This window comes from Pelobates fuscus, chromosome 1 (assembly GCF_036172605.1).
Source record: "Pelobates fuscus isolate aPelFus1 chromosome 1, aPelFus1.pri, whole genome shotgun sequence".
Classification (NCBI taxonomy): Eukaryota; Metazoa; Chordata; class Amphibia; order Anura; family Pelobatidae; genus Pelobates; species Pelobates fuscus.
Window position 1 is genome coordinate 185345888 of NC_086317.1, and position 21272 is coordinate 185367159.

General features: G+C 42.2%; 1 protein-coding gene across 2 annotated transcripts in view; it reads right to left on the bottom strand.

Moving 5' to 3' along the window:
* Positions 1-21272, bottom strand: part of TNNI1 (troponin I1, slow skeletal type) — a 281023-nt gene that overhangs the window by 191700 nt on the left and 68051 nt on the right. For both annotated transcript variants that reach the window (XM_063453173.1, XM_063453172.1), the window contains exon 6: positions 872-1048. In XM_063453173.1, the coding sequence (XP_063309243.1) occupies positions 872-1048 (177 nt within the window). The remainder of the gene's footprint in view (positions 1-871; positions 1049-21272) is intronic.

Genomic DNA, 21272 nt, shown 5'->3' on the forward strand with positions numbered 1-21272 from the left:
TAATCCATTCACCTCACAGGTGTGGCATATCAAGATGCTGATTAGCATGATTATTGCACAGGTTGGCCACAATAAAAGACCAATAAAATGTGCAGTTTTACTGTATTGGGAAGATCCGGGGGGTCCGAAAACCAGTCAGTAGCTGGTGTGACCACCAGTTGCCTCACGCAGTGCAACGCATCTCCTTCACAGTTAAGTCCGGTTGATCAGGTTGTTGATTGTGACATGTGGAATGTTTGTCCACTCCTTATAAATGGCTGTGTGAAGTTGCTGGATAGCGTATACACCGATCCAGAGCATCCCAAACATGCTCAATGGGTGACATGTCCGGTAAGTATGCTGGGCATGCAAGAACTGGGATGTTTTCAGCTTCCAGGAATTGTGTACAGTTTCTTGCAACATTGGGCCGTGCATTATCATTCACATTTTAGAGTGGCCTTTTATTGTTGCCAGCCTTTGCATTACTCATGTGGTCTTATCACTGATGCATAAAAAAGAATGCTGCAACAACATGTAAAAAATAAATAGTAATAGTAACAACATTATTTACAATATAACTAGTTTATTCTCATGTGCATAACTAACCATCCTGTATAAATAAAATTGCTAAAGTGTTGCGTTTAATTTTGTTCAGTGTACATACAAATCAATTGAACTTGTTAATATCAACTATCTGAAGTGCACTGAGCTTTAAACAATTTTTACCTATAGAGTTATTTAGTAGAGTGAGAATTCAAGGTGAATTTAAATTTTAAGTCAGTTATACTTAGACTACTCTGGCCTTAAATGTAAAATTCACCTTGAATTCACTTTGAATTCTCACTTTAGTGAATAACCCTGTTAGTCCACGTGCACAATAAATATGAACAACCTTCTCGGTGTCTTCCTTCTTCACAGATTTCAAGTTGGCACGCAAGTCCATGGAAACCTTGTGTTTAGAACCCAACAGAGCACGGAGCATGGCATCAGCTGAAACCCGAACCCTGCGGAGAGCTGGCCTTTTAAACTTTCCACGCAGATCCAATACCTTCATCTTTAGATCTTGAATCTACAGAGTGTTGTAAGTGGATACAAAATGTTAAACAATAACTGTCTTCTTAACTTGTTTTGTCTGTTAATACATATTTATTTGTCTAGAGCAGTATTTTACAGTTCAATACTAAAGGTACATCAATTTTCCAGGTTTTATTAGCATCACTGTTGGTGAAGAATGGTGTGCCTGGTTTGGGAAACATACTTTTCTTATGGATAACTGGGGGAGCGGGCACCATAGAATTAATGCTTTAATGACAATGACCATTATGTTGACAATATTTATCAAATATATTTATTAAAAAGCTAACATGGACTTTGCACACTTTTTATCAAGATCATCGTTAAAACAGAACTGGAAAATCACCAATTAGGGATGCAAGATAAAAGATTTTCAGGCACTGCTCTAGACAAACAAATATTGGACATACATCAGATTTATATATTACAAAAATTATCTCAAAGGAAATTTTTAGTACTCTTTAGTACTGTCTTTAGTACTCTAAGAGAGCCATCTGGTAATTGTCCTTTTGAATTCTGTCATTGAAACGTGTGCATTGTGGTTTTCTCCTAAGACACCTAAGCAGTTTTGGTTACTGCTATCTGGTATGGATGTTATATGGACCTTCTGAATATCTTTAAGGACATGTTATTTATTCTGCTACTTGTCTTCTGCTTCTGTACAATTTCTAGCTGTCTAATGAACCAATTTTATTTAGATTACAGATTTTGCTTCTTGCCTACTTATGGCTTGTTTACAACCATGGCACTACTTTTAGTGACCAAATGCTTCTTATTAGCATGCCTGTAGGGAATAGCGGCTGTTTTCAAAATGCTAGATTTCAGAAATAGTGACACACAGTTACCTGCTACCACTACTAAAAGCCAGTCTGTAAGTGATGGGTAACAGTTTTGTTAACTGCTATTTAGTGACTGGATTCCAACCCTATCAGTACTCATTAGCCTCTGCCACTAACTATAAAAAATGTTTTAATAGCCTGTGAGCTGATGCAAAATTTTTAAAAACAGCTTTTTTCCCTATACATCCTACTGAAATCAATAAGTTTGTGTCACGGTTTGTCAGGGTATTATATCGGCAGACATTTTGTACTATGATAGAAATTAAAAGTGTATATTCTGAAGTCACTTTGAACAGACCAGACTCCATTTTGTTATTTTCAAGCTAACAAAAGACACAAGATTTCTATCCTTTCTGTTACACTAACTACTGAGCCAGGGCTAAGAATGTCTTGTATAAACAAACGCAGTGATAAGAGACTGTCTAATTGCTAATGGAATAGAATAAATTCTAAACCCAGACATAGGTGACAGAGAAGATTAAATAATTTTACTTTCTATATCTAGCAAGGTCCCATTGTAAGTTTTGAGGTCATACTTAGTTATAACTGTCATATTAGGAATTACTACAGAATTTGGAGACACATAGTCTGGACAAAACTTAAATAAACCGTTTGATCTGACGAGTAAACTTAAGTTATGGCAACCATACAGATAAGGAAAATAACGTCAAAATAGCAACCAGGAAAAGTTTACTCTTTCCTGGAAAGGTATGTTTAGTGGGATGAAACTGCCATCTACAGTCCAAATACTAAAATGGTTATCTAAAAGATAATCACACCTCCGATTTTCTATTGGTCCACGAACAGAGAATCTTCCCCTTTAAAAAGTTAAGACAAAGGGAAGAGAGAAGCAATCAAAGAATCAAGATCAATCAAGGCAGATGCAAGGAGGTATGCAGAAATCAAAAGAGTCGGAAGCAGGCTAAGAAAGAAAAGACAGAGAAACATTCCTTGACACTTAGCTACCTGAGAACATCTGGTGAGAATATATATTTAACAGGTAAATATACTGGCTTCATTTAATTAATTTAAATTAATAAAAATTTTCTAATAGCATGATATATGACTGGATAAATCACGATAAGATTTCGATATTTAGAAATCTTAGTTAATAAGAAATACATTATTAAACTTTTTATTCTGCAGGTAAAGATGATAATTCTGTATTTATGTGACATATCAAATGTTAGCATATCGTGATATTTATCCAGCTGTATTGATTTGCTCTAAAATAAGATTAAATATCTATTTAGGCAAATTAAAATTAAAATTCAGCTTGTAGAATTATGTAGATTTCTTTATTGGATGGATCCAGGAAATGACTAATGAACTGGTTAAATGTTATTTTATTTAAAATTACATAAGAATAGATCTTAAATGCCTAGAAGAGGTCTTGCCAGCATTGAAAGGGTTATTCTAACTGTCAGCTAAGTTTTTACGACCTTACGCTGCATTCTATTCTCTGTGTGAAACTTTCACATTCTTTCTCTGTGAAGAAAGTCGTAAATCTTGTCCTGACGGCTAATGTGTAGATTCTAAACTGCGTTAACCATTAGGAGATGTTTTTATATTACCATATTGTATTGCATATTCATGTTATACTGAATTTCCATTGATTATTATCACGCATGTTACTTATTATTATTATTATTTTTAAATGTCACAATAAATTGTCTATTTTTATAACAAATTATGATTTTAATTATATGATATACATTTCACTTACATGATAACGATCTTTGGGATCTGAGAATTAAAATAGTGGGTAATTCTCAACTGTTTACTATTATTATCCCATAAATATCCCCACAGGTTCCACATTCACTCCTTAGGTGATATCCCTTTGTGTAGTACTACTGCTCACCACTCTCCCTATTTGGTGCTATTCTTTACTTCTTGGAACATTAACCCCTTAATGACCGGTGACGGTTCAGAACAGTCATCGGCATTTTAGCGTTGCTGACCGCTGACGGTCCTGAACCGTCACAACGGTAATCGTTACTCACCCGGTCATGGTCGTTCCCCCGGTGGCCATCAGCTTTGCTCCCGGTGGCGATCGGCGTTGCTCCCAGTGTGGGGAGACTGCCTGCAGCCCAGGCAATCTCCCCACGGCGAATTAGGACCCCTGGGACCATTTGATCGCTCAACCGAGCGATCACATGGTCACAATAGGTGTCCAAGTGTCTGCCTGCAGGCAGTCTCCCTGCTAGTGTAAAATAAAATAAAAAATAATGTAAATGTTAATAGAAAAAATATAATTATATATGTGAATATAAATATGATATATAGACATATATTATATCTATACACAAAACCTTCACACATACATATAATGCTATACACAAAAATAGGTGGAGCTGTAAAATACTTCCCTCTCTTCAAAATACAGCTGACAAAGCTGAAACAGAGGGAAACACAATAGTGCAGATAATTTTTAAAATTACAGAGTAAATCCAATATCTTTAGATAGCACACTCACAAAAATAGAGCCATAAAGTAACCTGGTTCTGGTCTGGATATCAGTAGGATCCTTTAGGGGAGATCCAAACCCCACTCCAGCCTATTAGGCAAAACGCGTTTTGGTGACTATTGGACTTTTACTATGCTTTTGTTTTTTATCTTTGCTTGTTTTTTGGAATAAATTATATACTTTTATAGATATTTTAAGTATTTATTATTCCTGAATATACTACCTTAAAATCTTCCCTATCATCTGGAGTGGGGTTTGAATCTCCCCTAAAGGATGCTACTGATATCCAGACCAGAGCCAGGTTACTCTATGGCTCTATTTTTGTGAGTGTGCTATCTAAAGATATTGGATTTACTCTGTAATTTTAAAAATTATCTGCACTATTGTGTTTCCCTCTGTTTCTGTTTAAGCTTTGTCAGCTGTATTTTGAAGAGAGGGAAGTATTTTACAGCTCCACCTATTTTTGTGTATAGCATTATATGTATGTGTGAAGGTGAAGGGGATACCTCACTAGGTGTTTGAGCTGTTTACACCACTCTGGGACATACTTTTCCTTATTGTTTGTTGATATATTATAATCTATATTATATATGTCTATATATCATATATATATAATGTCAAACTGAGTGTATAAAAATACACTTCTAATTAAATTACACACGTATATATAATATATATAATAACTATATATATTGTATGTATATATTATTATAAAATACAAATAATAAGTAAATTAAATTAAATCAAATTTTTAAAAAATAATACAATTTAAAAATTGTTTTATATCTATATGACATTTTATTATAACTGTATTTTGATATTAATATATATATATATACAAAATACACTTAGAATTAAATTGTTTATATATCTATGTATATATAAATAAATAAAAATAATACGAAATATACATATGTCCATATACAAAATTACATAAATAATTATATAAATATACACGTAGACTTCAAATATATAAATATGCATATATATTTAAATTCTAATATTTTCACATAATTAAGTAATTTTATTGATTGCAATTTGAAGGACCTGCCTGACAATCCAGGCCTAAAGTCCAGAGAATGTAATTTGCTAGCACTGTATTTTACCCTGTAACTTTTTATGACACCCTAAAACCTGTACATGGGGGGGTACTGTTTTACTTGGGAGACTTCGCTGAACACAAATGTAACGGCACCCCCAGGCATAAAAGGGTTTAAAAGCCGTTTAGAGGATATTCCCTTCCAGAGACACAGGCACAGCTACAGTAGACACCAAGCCACCGAACCGGACAAGCATATGAATGCCGTAAACAGCAGAACCGGAACCGTACAAATGCAGTAAACAGCCGAATAGGAAAAACCATAAGAATAGGTTTACACTCCTAGCAGTCAAACTGGAACAGCATACAGTAAATCCCCCCCAAAGACGAGACAGAGCTCCGTGTTGTGGGTCAAGCAATGGTCTGTTTTTTGGCACCAAAAGAACCTTCTTTTATGATGGTTTCCCTTAGATAGGACCACCCACAGGGTGTTACAAAACAACCAATCATACACGTACATTACAGAAAACACTCCAGGCAATTACACACAAAATCCTCCCGTCTGCCTGTGATATAATTATGCTACACAATGGTTTAACATAATTATCACAGACAGTAAAAACAAAGTTTTTACACATACCCTGTAACTTTAAAACCATACATCCAATCTCCATAAAAAGTACACATTTGAACTCTGCATACTTTAAACATAAACACTCTCAAAAATCATACCAATCCCTCCAGTGGATAAAAAGTTAGGTGGAAGTCCTTTATGACCGACCTCAAGCACATTTTCTTGCCCAAAACAGTTCCGTAGATTTGGGCTGTGCGGTCGGTCAATTTCCTGCAGAAAAACGGCTAAGTCCCCTTCGAATGCACGAACGGGTCCGTTTGTGCAAATAGCACATTGTAACATGGTGTTCGAATTGTCGAACGTACTTCGACTTTAACCAAAGTGTTGAAGTGGAGGCGACGGTAAGGGTCGTTGTATTTGCTCGTGTATTTGCGTAGCCGATTTTAGTTCCATAGATTCTTTAGCATACACCGCTGACCGCGTTCGACTAAATTAAAATGGCCGCCGCCACGTGTTCCTTTGTCGAATGGCGGCCACTTCGACGACTTTGGCACTTCGGCTCAATCCGAAGTGCCATATAAAAAGTGCCAATCTTTCCCCACAGTATTTAAAGGGCCAGAATGAGTGACATACAATCTGGTATGGCCGAATACTGTTTTTAAAGGGCCCAATCTCCCAGGGCCACAGTCCAGAGGCAACAGGCAGGCAACCAGGCTCTTCCAATGCAATGTGGTGAGATTGGTCTCGTCACAACAAATACTAGTGATTCAAAACAGTAAAACACATCACAGCGATGATATTAAGTGACTTTTTTTTTTGCATTATTCACACACAAACAGCACTTTTACTGATGATATAATTGTTGTGATATGTTTTCCTGTTTTGAAACACTAATGTTTGTGTTCAGCAAAGTCTCCCGAGTATAACAGTACCCCCCATGTACAGGTTTTATAGCGTTTTTGAAAGTTACAGGGTCAAATATATGGGTCAAATATTTTTACATTGAAAATTGCCAGGTTGGTTACGTTGCCTTTGAGAGCGTATGGTAGCCCAGAAATGAGAATTACCCCCATGATGGCATACCATTTGCAAAAGAAGACAACCCAAGGTATTGCAAATCAGTTATGTCCAGTCTTTTTTAGTAGCCAGTTAGTCACAAACACTGGCCAAAATTAGCGTTCAATTTTGTTTTTTACTTTTTTCACACATAAACAAATATGAACGCTAACTTTGGCCAGTGTTTGTGACTAAGTGGCTACTAAAAAAGACTGGACATACCCCGTATTGAATACCCTGGGCTGTCTACTTTAAAAAAAATATGTACATGTGGGGTGTTATTCAGAAATGTATGACAGATAATAGTGTTACAATGTCACTATTGATAAATTTTAAAAATGTATGTTTTGAAACCGCAATATCCTAAACTTATAGCCCTATAACTTGCAAAAAAGCATGTAAACACTTGGTATTTTTAAACTCAGGACAACATTTTAAATCTATTTAGCAGTTTTTTTCATTAGCTTTTGTAGACGAGTAAAATATTTTTCAAGTAAAATAAAAAAAAAACAACACATATTTTCTTTAAATTACATGAGATCATATAAATAAAGGTATGTTAAGAAAGCCCTTTTTGTCCTGAAAAAAACAATATATAATTTGTATAGGAACAGTAAATGAGAGCGCGGAAAATTACAGCTAAACACTTTGTTCCTGTGGCAGTTTAGCCTCTGCATCCTGTTTCTTTGTTCCTGTGGCAGTTTAGTCTATGGATCCTGTTTCCCTGTTCCTGTGTCCTCTGGTGTTGTATCCTGTGACTCTGATCCTGCATTCTCTGGTCCTGTATCCTGTGACTCTGATCTGCATCCTATGGCTTTGCATCCTGTGACTCTGACCCGGCATCCTCTGGTCCTGTGTCTCTGGTCTTGTATTCTGTGACTTTGTTCCAGTGACTTTGGTCTTGCATCCTATGGCCTGGTATCCTGTGATTTTGGCCTTACATCCTTTTGGCACTAAATGTATATGCTGTGGCTCTGGACCTGAGTCCTGTCTGTCTCTCATGGTGCCTGCCCGGTACTGCCCAGTGTACTCCATTTAACCTACAAGACGGTACCTGATACTCTACCTGCACCTCCCATGCCAGACCTAGGTCTACTGTATATTTTGTATTGGCATTGAATTATTACTGTATTTTGTTTGGTTATCTTGTGTCATTTTGTTTGTTTCATAAAATACTTATTTTTACTCTTATTCCTTGCGTTTGTCTCTGCATATTGGGTTCCTGCACTTAAAGGCAGCACCCCTTCCTACCCTGACAGTTTACTATTTGGAATTATATGAAAACCCTACAGAATATATCAAAGCATATTAAACCATACCAAAAAGCAGTAACATAAATAAAAAAAAGGCCTTATACATAAAGTAAAAAAATAAAACTAATCTTTCTAAAAGTTAAGTGCATGTATTATTTAACCCCTTAAGGACCAAACTTCTGGAATAAAAGGGAATCATGACATGTCTCACAGAACATGTAGAATAAATTAACCTTAAAAGTTACAAGATGGCAACATTTTTATATCTATTTAGGACATTGTCTTTTGTACTACAGAACTCAATTATTTCTCAATTCCAAGAATGTCTCAATGCATCTGGAAGATGACACCACTGTAGCGGAGCGCTACTCCTGACCAGTGCTCTTCTCCGCTAGATCCGTAGTAACTGGACCTCAGGAACAAGGCGCTGAAACATGAATAGCTCCCTTCCTCCCCAGTAACTGAACGACACACAGTTCTGGGAGTACAACTGAGTTTTAAAATGCCACATTCTGCTATTTATGCACAGACCCCCAGCATGGGGTCTCCATTCAAACCAATACAAACCCCTACCAGAGGTCCCTGTGCCTGGGAGATAATTGAGTCAAAACATAATAATTCAAGTATCTCTCAGTTAGAGGAAACCACATAAGAAATACACAAAACACCCCAAAAACACAGTCATAATACACAGGAACCCCAGAAATCTTATATTGCTGAATAGCCTGGATCTGAACGCCCAAGTTGTCCAACTAGAGCCCAGATCCTTTTGGTAGAACGGAATTGAGATTCGGGTAAAGTTCTGATGAGGTGATAGCCCAAAATAGTTCCAGAGGAAAAGAGGCAACGGCCGGTCCACTTACGTGGCTTTTAGGGAGCAAATGCCTACTCCAGTCAGTAGTTCCTTTCTCCGGAACGTTGTTCTACTATCTGGTCTGGACGTGGAAGGGTAGCGGTAAATTTTTATCCCAGGTTCGTGGGATTGAATAGCTGAAAAGGGTTCCAAGCGTTCGATGACCATGTACTGAGGCCTGTGTTCAGGAGACAAAATGGCCACCATTTACTAGAATGGCAGCCATTTTGGTTAAATGAATAGTGGCCACCCAGAGAAAGCACTTGAGCTAATGGCTTCTTTTAAGTTAACAAACCAGGGGTGGAACAAGTCTGCTACAACCACATAGAATATCTCACTCTTCCGGCTGGCTCACTCTTTGAAAATAATAATTTGGATGGTCTACTCTTCAAGATGGCCTACTCTTTGGAAACCTATTAGAAGAGGCAATTAGAAGAAAAAATTCTTTCCTAGGACAGAAGGGACCGCAGAGGAAGGAATTCATGGGTGCATAGACGTAACTTTAAGGATTACCACAATAAGATAATAGACAATATTACTCAGGTGAATGCAATAGATCCCAGAATTGGAAAAGCTGTCAATCCAGAGGATCCAGAGGTAAAAGTTCTCCCTTCTGATGGTCTAAAATAAACTTCTGAAGATGACACCAGGATCTGCAAGTAGTGGGTCAATCAATTCTAAATAAAGGATACTGTAACGGAACCTTTTGTTAATGGACACTTCCTAGCTTGCGCCGAGGACCACAAGCACCGCACCGGACACCACAACCACCGCAGACTACACAACCGCCGTAGCTTAACTGGCCGTCTTCCTTCCACCCTGGATCAGCTTCTGTTCTCCAGGACCGTGTGGGTAAGACCTCTCCTCCAGGAGAGCGTATCAGGAACAAGCTCTTATAGCAGTGTGATATAGCAGTTCCCTCCAATCACGAGACAAGACTACGTGTTGAGGGTCAAGAGGATCTGACTGTACTGGCACATACAGCCTCTTTTATTTACATTCTACAAACATAGTACTGCCCACAGGGTTTTGAAGAACAACCAATCAACACATTACAACACAGCTAACACTCCCATTCATTACATCAGAGATCCTCCCCTCTGCCTGTGATACAATTATCTCAACACAATAGACTAACTTAAATATCACAGGCAGGAAAATACAGTATTATAAAACCTATCACAGGAACCCCATAAAATTAGTATCCTTCTTTAGAACAGGTGCCCAAAATTGCACAGCATATTCAATATGTGGTCTCACCAGTGATTTATAAAGAGGCAAAATGATATTCTCATCCCGAGAATGAATGCCCTTTTTCATGCATGACAATACCTTACTGGCCTTAGCCACTGCTGATTGACATTGCACATTGTTGCATAGTTTGTTGTCTATAACAATTCCCAAGTCCTTTTCGTGTGTTGTTATCCCTAATTACAATAAGGGTATACATTGCTTGTACATTCTTTACGCCGAAGTGCATAACTTTGCATTTTTCAACATTAAATTTCATCTGCCATTTGAGTGCCCAGTCTCCCAGTCTATCTGAATCTCTCTGTAGCAGAGTAATATCTTGCTTAAATTGTATTTCTTTACAGAGTTTTGTGTCATCTGCAAACACTGAAACATGACTTTCAATGCTTTTTTTCTAGATTATTGATAAACATGTTAAATAGAAGGGGTGCCAGAACAAAACCCTGAGGGACACCACTTGCCACCTCTGTCCAGCTTGAAAATTTACCATTAATGACAACTCTTTGTATTCTATTTTTAAGCCAATGTTCTACCCAAGAACAAGAATTTTCATCTAGACCATCTTGAGTTTGAACACTAATCTATTGTGTGGAACTGTATCAAATGCCTTGATACAGTTCCACACATCCACTGCAACACCCTGATCTATACTTCTGCTTACTTTTCATTACCTAGATGATGTTCTCATAACAGCTGCAAAAGAAGAAGTTCTGGTCTCTCATATGGAGAGAGTTTGAAAAATCCTTATGGATTTCAGATGGATTGTCAACGTTACCTAAAGTAAATTGATTCCCACCCAACAAATAGATTTTCTGGGTGTTTCCTTAGATACAATAAACAAAACAATCTCTTTATTAGAAAAACGATATGATGGACGGCCTGACACTCCGACTGGGTGCCTCCGCCAATCAATGATTCCTAGTGCTCACCGAGTAATTCCAAGCACTCCACCAGGCACCATCAGCACTGTAGACCCTAAGCTGCCACAGCTTGGCTGGGGTCTTGCTATCCTCCACCAACCCTGGACCCAAGTCAGGGATCCAGCTGCCAGTGGGTACACATCTCCTAGTCCAGAGAGTATAGCAGGATAGTTCTTACAAGAGCTAGTGATACACATGGACCGGTAGAGCAGAGGCCAGTGCTGCTCTGTCCTGTTGGTATTGCTTCTGCTGCAAGAGCCTGTTGGGCGTCAGGTTTAACGATATGGGGACAGGTAGGGCAAAGGCCAGCTGCGTTCTGCCCTGATGCCAGCTCTTCTGCTAGGATGGCCTGTGTAATGTCAGGCCCTGGAAAAAGGAAAAGGGAAGGGCAGTGGCCAACTGCACTTTGCCCGAATGCTAGCGCTTCTGGAGATGGCTGCCCCCTCAACTACCCCCAAGGACCTGGTTGAGAATCTGCTGCTGAGAGGAGGAAAAAGGAAAAGGGGAGGGCAGAGGCCAACTCCTTCCCCTGGTATTCCTGCCGGGGTAGTTCGGGATCTTGACCGGCCATCTAAAATCCCCGTAGGTCTGGTGCAGAGACCTCTGTCCCATCTGCACCATCTATTTCTGGTGTCCTCTCTTGGGCCAACAGGCACCGTTGCTGGGGAGTGGGACCGGTCGTCTCCACTCCCAGTATCTCCGGCTGCCGCTGGGGAGGGGGACCGAGTATCCCTTCTCCATGTATGGTATGCTGCTGGGGAGGGGGACCGATTATCCTTTCTCCCTGTACGGTATGCTGCAGCTGAGGAGTAGGACCGACTGTCCTCCCTCCGTGTACTTCCAGCTGCAGTTGGGGGTCTGGGCCAGTGGAGAGACCTCAGTCCCATCTCCACCTGCCAGTTGTAGTTCCCCCCAGGACCAGTCTATAAGGTCTCCCTGTAATTGGGAAGAGGGACCAGCTGTCTCCTCTTCTGGTATCTCCGGCTGCCACTGGGGAAAGGGACCGGTTTTCTCCTCTCCCTGTAAGGTAAGCTGCCGCTGGGGAGTAGGACCGACTGTCCCTTCTCCCAGTAGCTCCCTGTAGGGCCGGTGGAGAGACCTTGGTCCCATCTCCACCTGCCAACACAGTGTTCCCAGGACCAGTGGATGAGACCTCAGACCTCCTGCTCTCCCTGCAGGGTGTATTGGGGCTGAATTTAGCTAAGCCTGCTCCAGCTCCCATTCCATGGTGGCCAGATGGATCAGGTCTGGTCCTAGTTTACCAGCTATCGGAAGATCCAGCAGGGCTTCCCTATAGTCATGTATGTTCTATAATTGGGACTCTCCAGCACTCCTGAATAGTGGTGTCGCGAACACAAATTTTTCGGTTTGCGAACGGGAACTTCCGCAAACGTTCGCGAACCAGGCGAACCGCCATTGACTTCAATGGGCAGGCGAATTTTAAAACCCACAGGGACTCTTTCTGGCCACAAAAGTGATGGAAAAGTTGTTTCAAGGGGACTAACACCTGGACTGTGGCATGCCGGAGGGGGATCCATGGCAAAACTCCCATGGAAAATTACACAGTTGATGCAGAGTCTGGTTTTAATCCATAAACGGCATAAATCACCTAACATTCCGAAATCACAATAAATATGGATTGACACCTGACATGACATATTGACACCTTGACATATGGATTGACACCTGTCCTCAGAGACCCTGATACACACTGACACAGAGCAGAAGGGACTGTTCCCCCTATATAGGGTCACTTGGCAGATATGGATTGACACCTATCCTAAGGATCCCTGAAACACACTGACACAGAGCAGAATAGAGACTGTTCCCCCTACATAGGGTCACTTGGCAGATATGGATTGACACCTATCCTAAGGATCCCTGAAACACACTGACACAGAGCAGAATAGAGACTGTTCCCCCTACATAGGGTCACTTGGCAGATATGGATTGACACCTATCCTAAGGATCCCTGATACACACTGACACAGAGAAGAATAGGGACTGTTCCCCCTATATAGGGTCACTTGGCAGATATGGCGTGGTCGTGGGAGGAGGAGGATGACTTTCACCTCTTCCCCTGTTAGATTCCCTTATACGCTGTGTAAAGCATACTTTTTAATTTATTTTGCAAATGCTGCATCCTTTCCGACTTGTAATTCGGTAACATTTCCGCCACTGTCTGCTTTTACCGGGGGTCTAGTACACCCAGTACAGGTCATTCTCCTTCAGCCTTTTTATACGAGGGTCCCTCAACAGGCACGACAGCATGAAAGACCCCATTTGCACAAGGTTGGATGCCAAGCTACTCCCTGCCAAGCAGCAATTATGCAAATGAAACCTGGTAACTGAATTTGGGGTCAAAGGCCGGTTACAGCCTATCAGATCTAGAGAAGGGGTATTTAGGCCCAGTTCTCATCCTGCTCAGTGCCCTGTCGTGGTTTCCCTTGTGGTTGTCCGAGAGCGCGTTCCTGTTTATTGTTTTCTACCTGGTTTTTGACTTTGGCTTTGTTTATTGACTTCTCTGTATTCTGGTATCCTGACTCCTGGCTTTCCTCATCGCTGTGTCCCTTTCTGTGTTCCCTGACCTCGCCTAGTAGTTTTGACTATTCTTTGTATGTTAAATCCGGCCATTCTAAGGACTGGTAATACGTTACTTATTTGTCATCCGTGCTATACAGTTCTACGTGCTGGATCAAACAGTAATCCTGGCAGCTATTACAAGAGCTAGTGATTAGAGTTGAGCGGATACCTGGATGTTTGGGTTCGGTGGGTTCGGCCGAACTTCGGAAAAAAGTCCGGGTTCGGTTATCGAACTTGACCCCGAACTTGACCCCGAACCCAAACCTCATTGAAGTCAATGGGGACCCGAACTTTTGGGCACAAAAATGGCTCTAAAAAGTCCTGGAAAGGGCTAGAGGGCTGAAAAATGAAGTAAAATGGGGGTAAGAGTAGGACAAGTGCTCTGCAAACAAATGTGGATAGGGAAATCACTTAAAATAACAAAAAATTCAAAATAATCCGATCCTATTCATTGCCGCGGCTGCATCTTGCAGCCGTTTAGTAGATAGCTCCCTAATTCCCACGGTATCAGGGAGCTATCTACCAAAAGGTTGAAAGACCTGAATTGGTCTTTCAGCCAAATTTACTAATACTAAGTAAATGTTACTTAGTATTAATATATTCAGCCCCTACTCGCTATACCGCGAGTAGGGGCATGTCTAGTAAGATGTAACGGATCGACTGGGTACCCGACTGGGTACCTCCGTTAACGGATGCTCCTAGCATTTCCTGAGGACCCAAGCACTCTGGCAGACACCACAATCACCGAACCGGAGAAGCATATGAGTGCTTTTAAGCATGTGAATGTTGTATACAGCCGAATAGGAAAAAAAAAAAGCGAATAGGTTTACACTCCTAGCAGTCAAACTGGAACAGCATACAATAAATCCTCCCCCAATAATGAGACGACACTTCACTTTGAGGGTTAAGCAGGAACTCTCCTGTAATGGCCACACACTGGCTTTTATGCAAGTCCCCATGCAAGGGGACATATCATAGGGTGGGACACAGTACAACCAATCATTTACAGGAGAACCGTAAAACACACCCAGCACAAACATACATCCCTCCCCTCTGCCTGTGATATAATTACTGAACACAATGGGGTAATGTAATTTATCACAGGCAGGAAAAATACACTTTTTATACATACACTGTAACTTTAAAAATATGCATCATATTCACATAAAACATACATATCAGCATACTTTAAATATAAACATAACCAAAATTCAGCCAATTCCATCCCGGGGTTAAAAATTAAGGGACCAAATCAAGCATGGCTTTTCTGCCCAAAACCAGTTCCACAGAGTCTTCTATCCTGGAGATAATTGGGAAGTAATCCAATTATCTCCAAGGACAGAGGCAAAACTCCATTAGCCACATGGCAGACAAAGGACAATAAAAGACATAAAGATACATACTGTTACATTTATCACATAGAACATACACATTCTACCTATCCCCAGATAGCTTAGATCTGAGCTCACATTATTAACGGATGGTGCTCAGATCACATACATACAGTTCAATCGCCATGGAGCCAAAGTCTTTCATACAGTCTTTCAGTATACGGCTGGGCTCCATGGCATAGCTATCTGGGGTAGCATGGCTTTAAAAGTCCGCACAAAGGCACGAATAAACCTTTCTGCAGGTAAAATAAAAGTTTAAAATGCAGGACCATAGTCTAAAGGGAGCAGGAGAGCAACCAGGCCTCTCCAGTGGACAGTGGCGATGTTGGTTCCGCCACACTCACTGTAAAAACAAACAAAACAAAACTGTTGCCCCCACCGCTGTGCGATGGGTGGGGGCACTAAATAAGAATGTGGAGGGGGGGACCTACTGTCCTCTCCGCCAGTCCCCATCCATGAGCGGTGGGTGGGGGCCATAAATGAGAATGTGGGGGGGCCTACTGTCCTCCCCCCCAGCCCCCACCCCTGCGCGGCGGGTGGGGGCCCTAAATAACAATAAGGGGGGGAACCTACTGTCCTCCCCCTGGCCCCCACCCTTGAGCGGTGGGTGGGGGCCATAAATAAGATTGTGGGGGGGACCTACTATCCTTCCCCCGGCCCCCACCCCTGTGCGGCGGGTGGGGGCCCTAAATAACAATAAGGGGGGACCTACTGTCCTCCCCCCGGCCCCCACCCCTGAGCCATAAATAAGAATGTGGCGGGGGGACCTAATGTCCTCCCCCCGGCCCCCACACCTGAGTGGTGGGTGGGGGCCATAAATAAAAATTTGGGCGGGGACCTAATGTCCTCCCCCTGGTCCACACCCCTGAATGGTGGGTGGGGGCCATAAATAAAAATTGGGAGGGGGGAACCAAAGGTCCTCCACACCTCCCCCCACCCCTGAGCGGTGGGGGCCATAAATAAAAATTAAGGGGGGGGACCTAATGTCCTCCCTCCCGGCCCCCACCCCTAAGCGGTGGGTGGGGGCCCTAAATAAAAATGTAACCCCTCCTGGTTAGTAGGGGTCCCCAAACCTCCAGTCACCACCCTCCACCCCAAAAAATAACCCCTACCTTCCCCCCTCATCCTAAAAATAATGAGGGGGGGGGGGCTTATCTAAATACCTGTAAAAAATAGACTTACCATTTGATGTCTTCTTTCTTCTAAACTCTTATTTTTTCAGCCCCAAAAAAGGGCAAATAAAAATCCATAATAACCGACGCACTTTAAAAAAAAGAAAAAACGAGCGCCAAAAAAATTAAGCAATTTTCACCCATGGAGGGATCCGCGCAGACTGAGCTCTTATAAAGCCTTGCCCCGACCCTGCAATTAGGCTCAGAGCACTCTGATTGAGTTTAAGCCATCCAATCAGAGTGCTCTGACAGGTAAATGAAGAGACTGACAGATACGTCTCTACATTTACCTGTCACAGCACTCTGATTGGTTGGCTTGAAATCCACCAATCAGAGTGCTCTGTGTCATTTTACACAGCATGGGAAAGTATTGGTATTTAGGGCCCCCACCCGCCGCTCAGGGGTGGGGGCTGGGGGGAGGACAATAGGTCCCCCCCTTATTGATATTTAGGGCCCCCAGGGGATATTTATGGCCCCCACCCACCGCTCAGGGGTGGGGGCCAATAGGGGAGGACAATAGGTCCCCCATTATTGGTATTTAATGCCTCAGGGGTGGGGGCCGGGGTGAGGACAATAGGTCCCGTCCCTAATTGGTATTTACAGCCCCCACACGCCACTCAGGGGTGGGAGCCGGGGGGGGAAATAGGTCCCCCCTTGGTCTCCCCTTTAGTTTGAAAGCCCCCACTTGCGTGTCGCGGGTGAGGGCTCAGGATGGGGGAATGTTTTTTTTTTTGTTAACAGTGAGCAGCCACAGGCGGTATAGCGAGTAGGGGCATAATTTAATAGTACTTAGTAACCAGCTTATATAGAGGCTGGGTCACATGCTGCACTGGTCAATCACAGCCATGCCATTAATAGGCATGGCTGTGATGGCTTCTAAGGGCACACGGGTCAAACGCTTCTTGATTGGCTGCCCTGCAACCTTTCAAAATGCACCATTAAATCGAACACCGAACTCCAACCCGAACTCCCCAGAAGTGCCCTTCTAAGTTGTGTATAACCGAACGCAGGCAATGATGGAAGTCCAGTGGTGTTCAGGAGTTTCCGTGTGAGATTTTAGTTCCAGGAATTAAAAAACCAAACACCACTGCTAGCGCTTATGCAAACAAGATGGCCACCACCTCGTGGTCGTTCATGCGAACAGCAGCCACCCAGACAAACAATTAGAACACTGTGGTTAGAAACGTTACCAAGTGTTAACAGGGTTTAACAAGCTAACGGGTGGTCTCTAGTTCTTGCGGCTGTTCGGTTCCCGAACCACATAATACCAATAGCACGAACAGAGCCTTTTTAAAGTATATTAGCCAAGGTCTATTGCAGGGGCCCTAGTCCTGAGGCAGGAGGCTGGCAAGTAGGCCCCTCCAATAACACGTGGCACCATTAAAATTGAGTCCTGCTTAACCCTGAACAAGTAGCTTGGTCTCGTGATTGGAGGGAAACTGCTATATTTACACTGGGGATTGCTATACTCCTTATACTCCCCTGGGGCTAAATCATTACCAGGGCCGGCACGTCCATAAGGCGGCACAGGCGGCCGCCTTAGGGCGCACCGGCTCTGGGGGCGCAAAATTCCAGTGACCGGCAGGAGGGAAGTGCTCCCCCCTGCCAGGTCACCTCCTGGATCCCCGGCGCGGTGTCCGGCTGAACTGGATTGCGAGGTGGCGAGGGAGCTCTGATCTCTCTGACCGGCTCCCTCGCGCGCCTTTTGCTGATGCCGCGGGAGCCGGAATATGATGTCATATTCCGGCTCCCGCGGCATCAGAAAACAGCCTGCGAGGGAGCAGATCAGAGAGATCAGAGCTCCCTCGCCACCTCGCAATCCAGTTCAGCCGGACGCCTCCCAGCAGCCCCACTGGACCACCAATGAGAGACCCACGCCAGCTCTCCAGGTAGGGAGGCTGGGTGGGAAATTTAAATTAAATTTACATTATTTATTACTGTGAGTGTGTGAGTATGTGTGTCTGTGAGTATGTGTGTCTGTGAGTTTGTGTGTGTCTGTGAGTTTGTGTGTGTGTGTGTGTGCATGTGAGTATGTCAGCAGGCAAAACACATTTATTTTATTTCTTATGGGATTCATATTCAACTGTAGGCTATATTAGAATGACACAAACATAAAGCAAAACATGGCAACAAAGAAAAAAAATGAAATGACCCCTGTTCAAAATTCTACATACCCTTAGTTCTTAAGCATCAATTTTAGCATCAACTACAGAATGCAGTCTTTTGTAGTAAAAACAAGGAAAGGAAAACTCTGAGAACAGGCAAAAGCTTAGAGAAACTCAGTAGCTTGCCCTTCAGTAAATCCCCGCTCAGGTCTCCAAATAGTTTTTACTCACTTGTGCCATTACAGCATTACAGAACATATCTGAAGCATACTCAGGACATACTTGAAACGAGAGAAATCTCAATGTATCCATCCTAGTAAAATATTTTATAAATAAATTAATATCAGACTAATCCCACTTGTATGGGCAGTCCAGAACCGAAAAGTTCTCTCTGCACAAGAGATACAGAAACCCCAGTCAATCGTTTCAGCTTTCAATGGGCATTGTCCCTCTGATATTCCTTTTTTGTAATAGTTGTCTATGAGGTCCCTAATATAGTTGAGCGAACCCGGACTGTAAAGTTCAGGTTCGTATCGAACATTATGTTTTTTGGACCCTGGACCCGAACACAGATATATCACTGTATATTAGGGTTGGAGTTCGGTGTTCGGCGATTTAATGATGCGTTTTGAAAGGCTGCAGGGCAGCCAATCAACAAGCGTTTGACTTGTTTGCCTTTAGAAGCCATCACAGCCATGCCTACTAATGGCATGGCTGTGATTGGCCAGTGCAGCATGTGACCCAGGCTCTATATATAAGCTGGAGTCGCGTAGCGCTGCACGCACATGAGCTCTTATTAGTGTAGGGAGAGGATGCTGCCTTTTTCAGGGACAGAATAGGAAAGAATTCTGCAAACTAGTACATTAGTGGGCTGCACTTCACATCTTATTTTCTGGGTGCTAATCTGCTAAATAGTAAATTTGGGGCGTGCTCTTCATATCTGAGCGTCAAATAGGAGTGTCAAATACTGCGGATACAGCGCAATTGTAAACATTCTTATTTTCTGGGTGCTAATCTGCTAAATAGTAAATTTGGGCCCTGCACTTCATATCTGAGAGTCAAATAGAAGCGTCAAATACTGCGGTTACAACGCAGTTGTAAAAATTCTAATTGTTATGGTGCTAAACTGCTAAATAGTACATTTGGGGCGTGCTCTTCATATCTGAAAGTCAAATAGAAGCATCAAATACTGCGGTTACAGCACAATTGTAAACATTCTTATTTTCTGGGTGCTAATCTGCTAAATAGTAAATGTGGGGCGTGCTCTTCATATCTGAGAGTCAAATAGAAGCGTCAAATACTGCGGTTACAGCGCAGTTTTAAAAATTCTAATAGTTTTGGTGCTAAACTGCTAAATAGTAAATTTGGGGCGTGCTCTTCATATCTGAGAGTCAAATAGAACCGTCAAATAGTGCTGTGACATAGCATTTTTTAACATTTTAATTTTTTGGCTGCTAAATAGTACATTTGCGGCCTGCGGTGCACTTCATATCTGAGAGTCAAATAGAACCGTCAAATATTGTGCTTACATTGCAGTTGTAAAAATTGTAATTCTTTAGGTGCTAAAAAGTCAATTTGATGCCTGCACTTCATATCTGAGAGTCAAATAGAAGAGTCAAATGCTGTGTTTACAGCGCACTTTGAAAAATTCCCATTTTTTTGCTCCTAAGAAGTACATTTGGGGCGTGTTCTTCATATCTGAGTGTCAAATAGAACCGTCAAATAGTGCTGTGACATTGCAGTTTTAAACATTCAAATGTTTTGGCTGCTAAATAGTACATTTGCGGCCTGCGGTGCACTTCATATCTGAGAGTTAAATAGAACCGTCAAATACTTTGCTTTTAGCGCACTTTGAAAAATTCTAATTGTTTTGGGTGATAAAAAGTAAATTTGGGGTGTTCACTTCATATCTGACAGTCAAATAGAACGATCAAATACTGTGGTTACAGCGCAGTTTGACCAATTCAATTTTTTTGGGGTGCTAAATAGTACATTTGCGGCCTGCACTTCATATCTGACAGTCAAATAGAACCGTCAAATACCAAAATAACAATATTGTAATTCGGGGGCAAAACCCTCACAAGTCAAACTGAGAGGTCAGTTTATAGGGAAAACTGTTGCCTGGATACAATTCTTAAACAATTTCCATATGTCCTTTGCAGACAGGTGGCAACTGCTGTGGCTTTCTGCAGTGTGCAGACCGGCAAGGAGGGCAGGGTTGAGGAGTGGGTGGAAGATAATGTGGAGGATGATGAGGTCCTAGACCCCACAGGTCGTGCGAGTGATGTGTGCAGTTTGGAGGAAGAGGCACCAGCACAGCATAAGAGGGAGCGGGTGCATAAGCGGAGCTGCCGTCCCCTAGTGCTCGTCGGCATGTATTATCTTTAGAATTCCCACAGTTATCCAAGTAACAGATGGAGCGATAAAAGGAACCATAACAGATTTAATGAGCCATTCGCAGTTTCGCAGTTTGGTGACCGGGACCCAGACACTGGGCGGCGGTCAGATGATTGGAGCCCAGTATGCATGATGTTGAAGTTAGGAGTCACAGTGTGGAATGGATTAGCAGGGTCTGGTGCAGGGTAACTGCATGCCCCCTGGTGTTGAGCACCAGCGTTTGTGCGGCCACATACCAGGACCCTGATGCAGCTTCAGTAAAAAGAGTACTGGATACCAGAAGCCATCACCAGACTGATCCGCAACTTGGAACAGG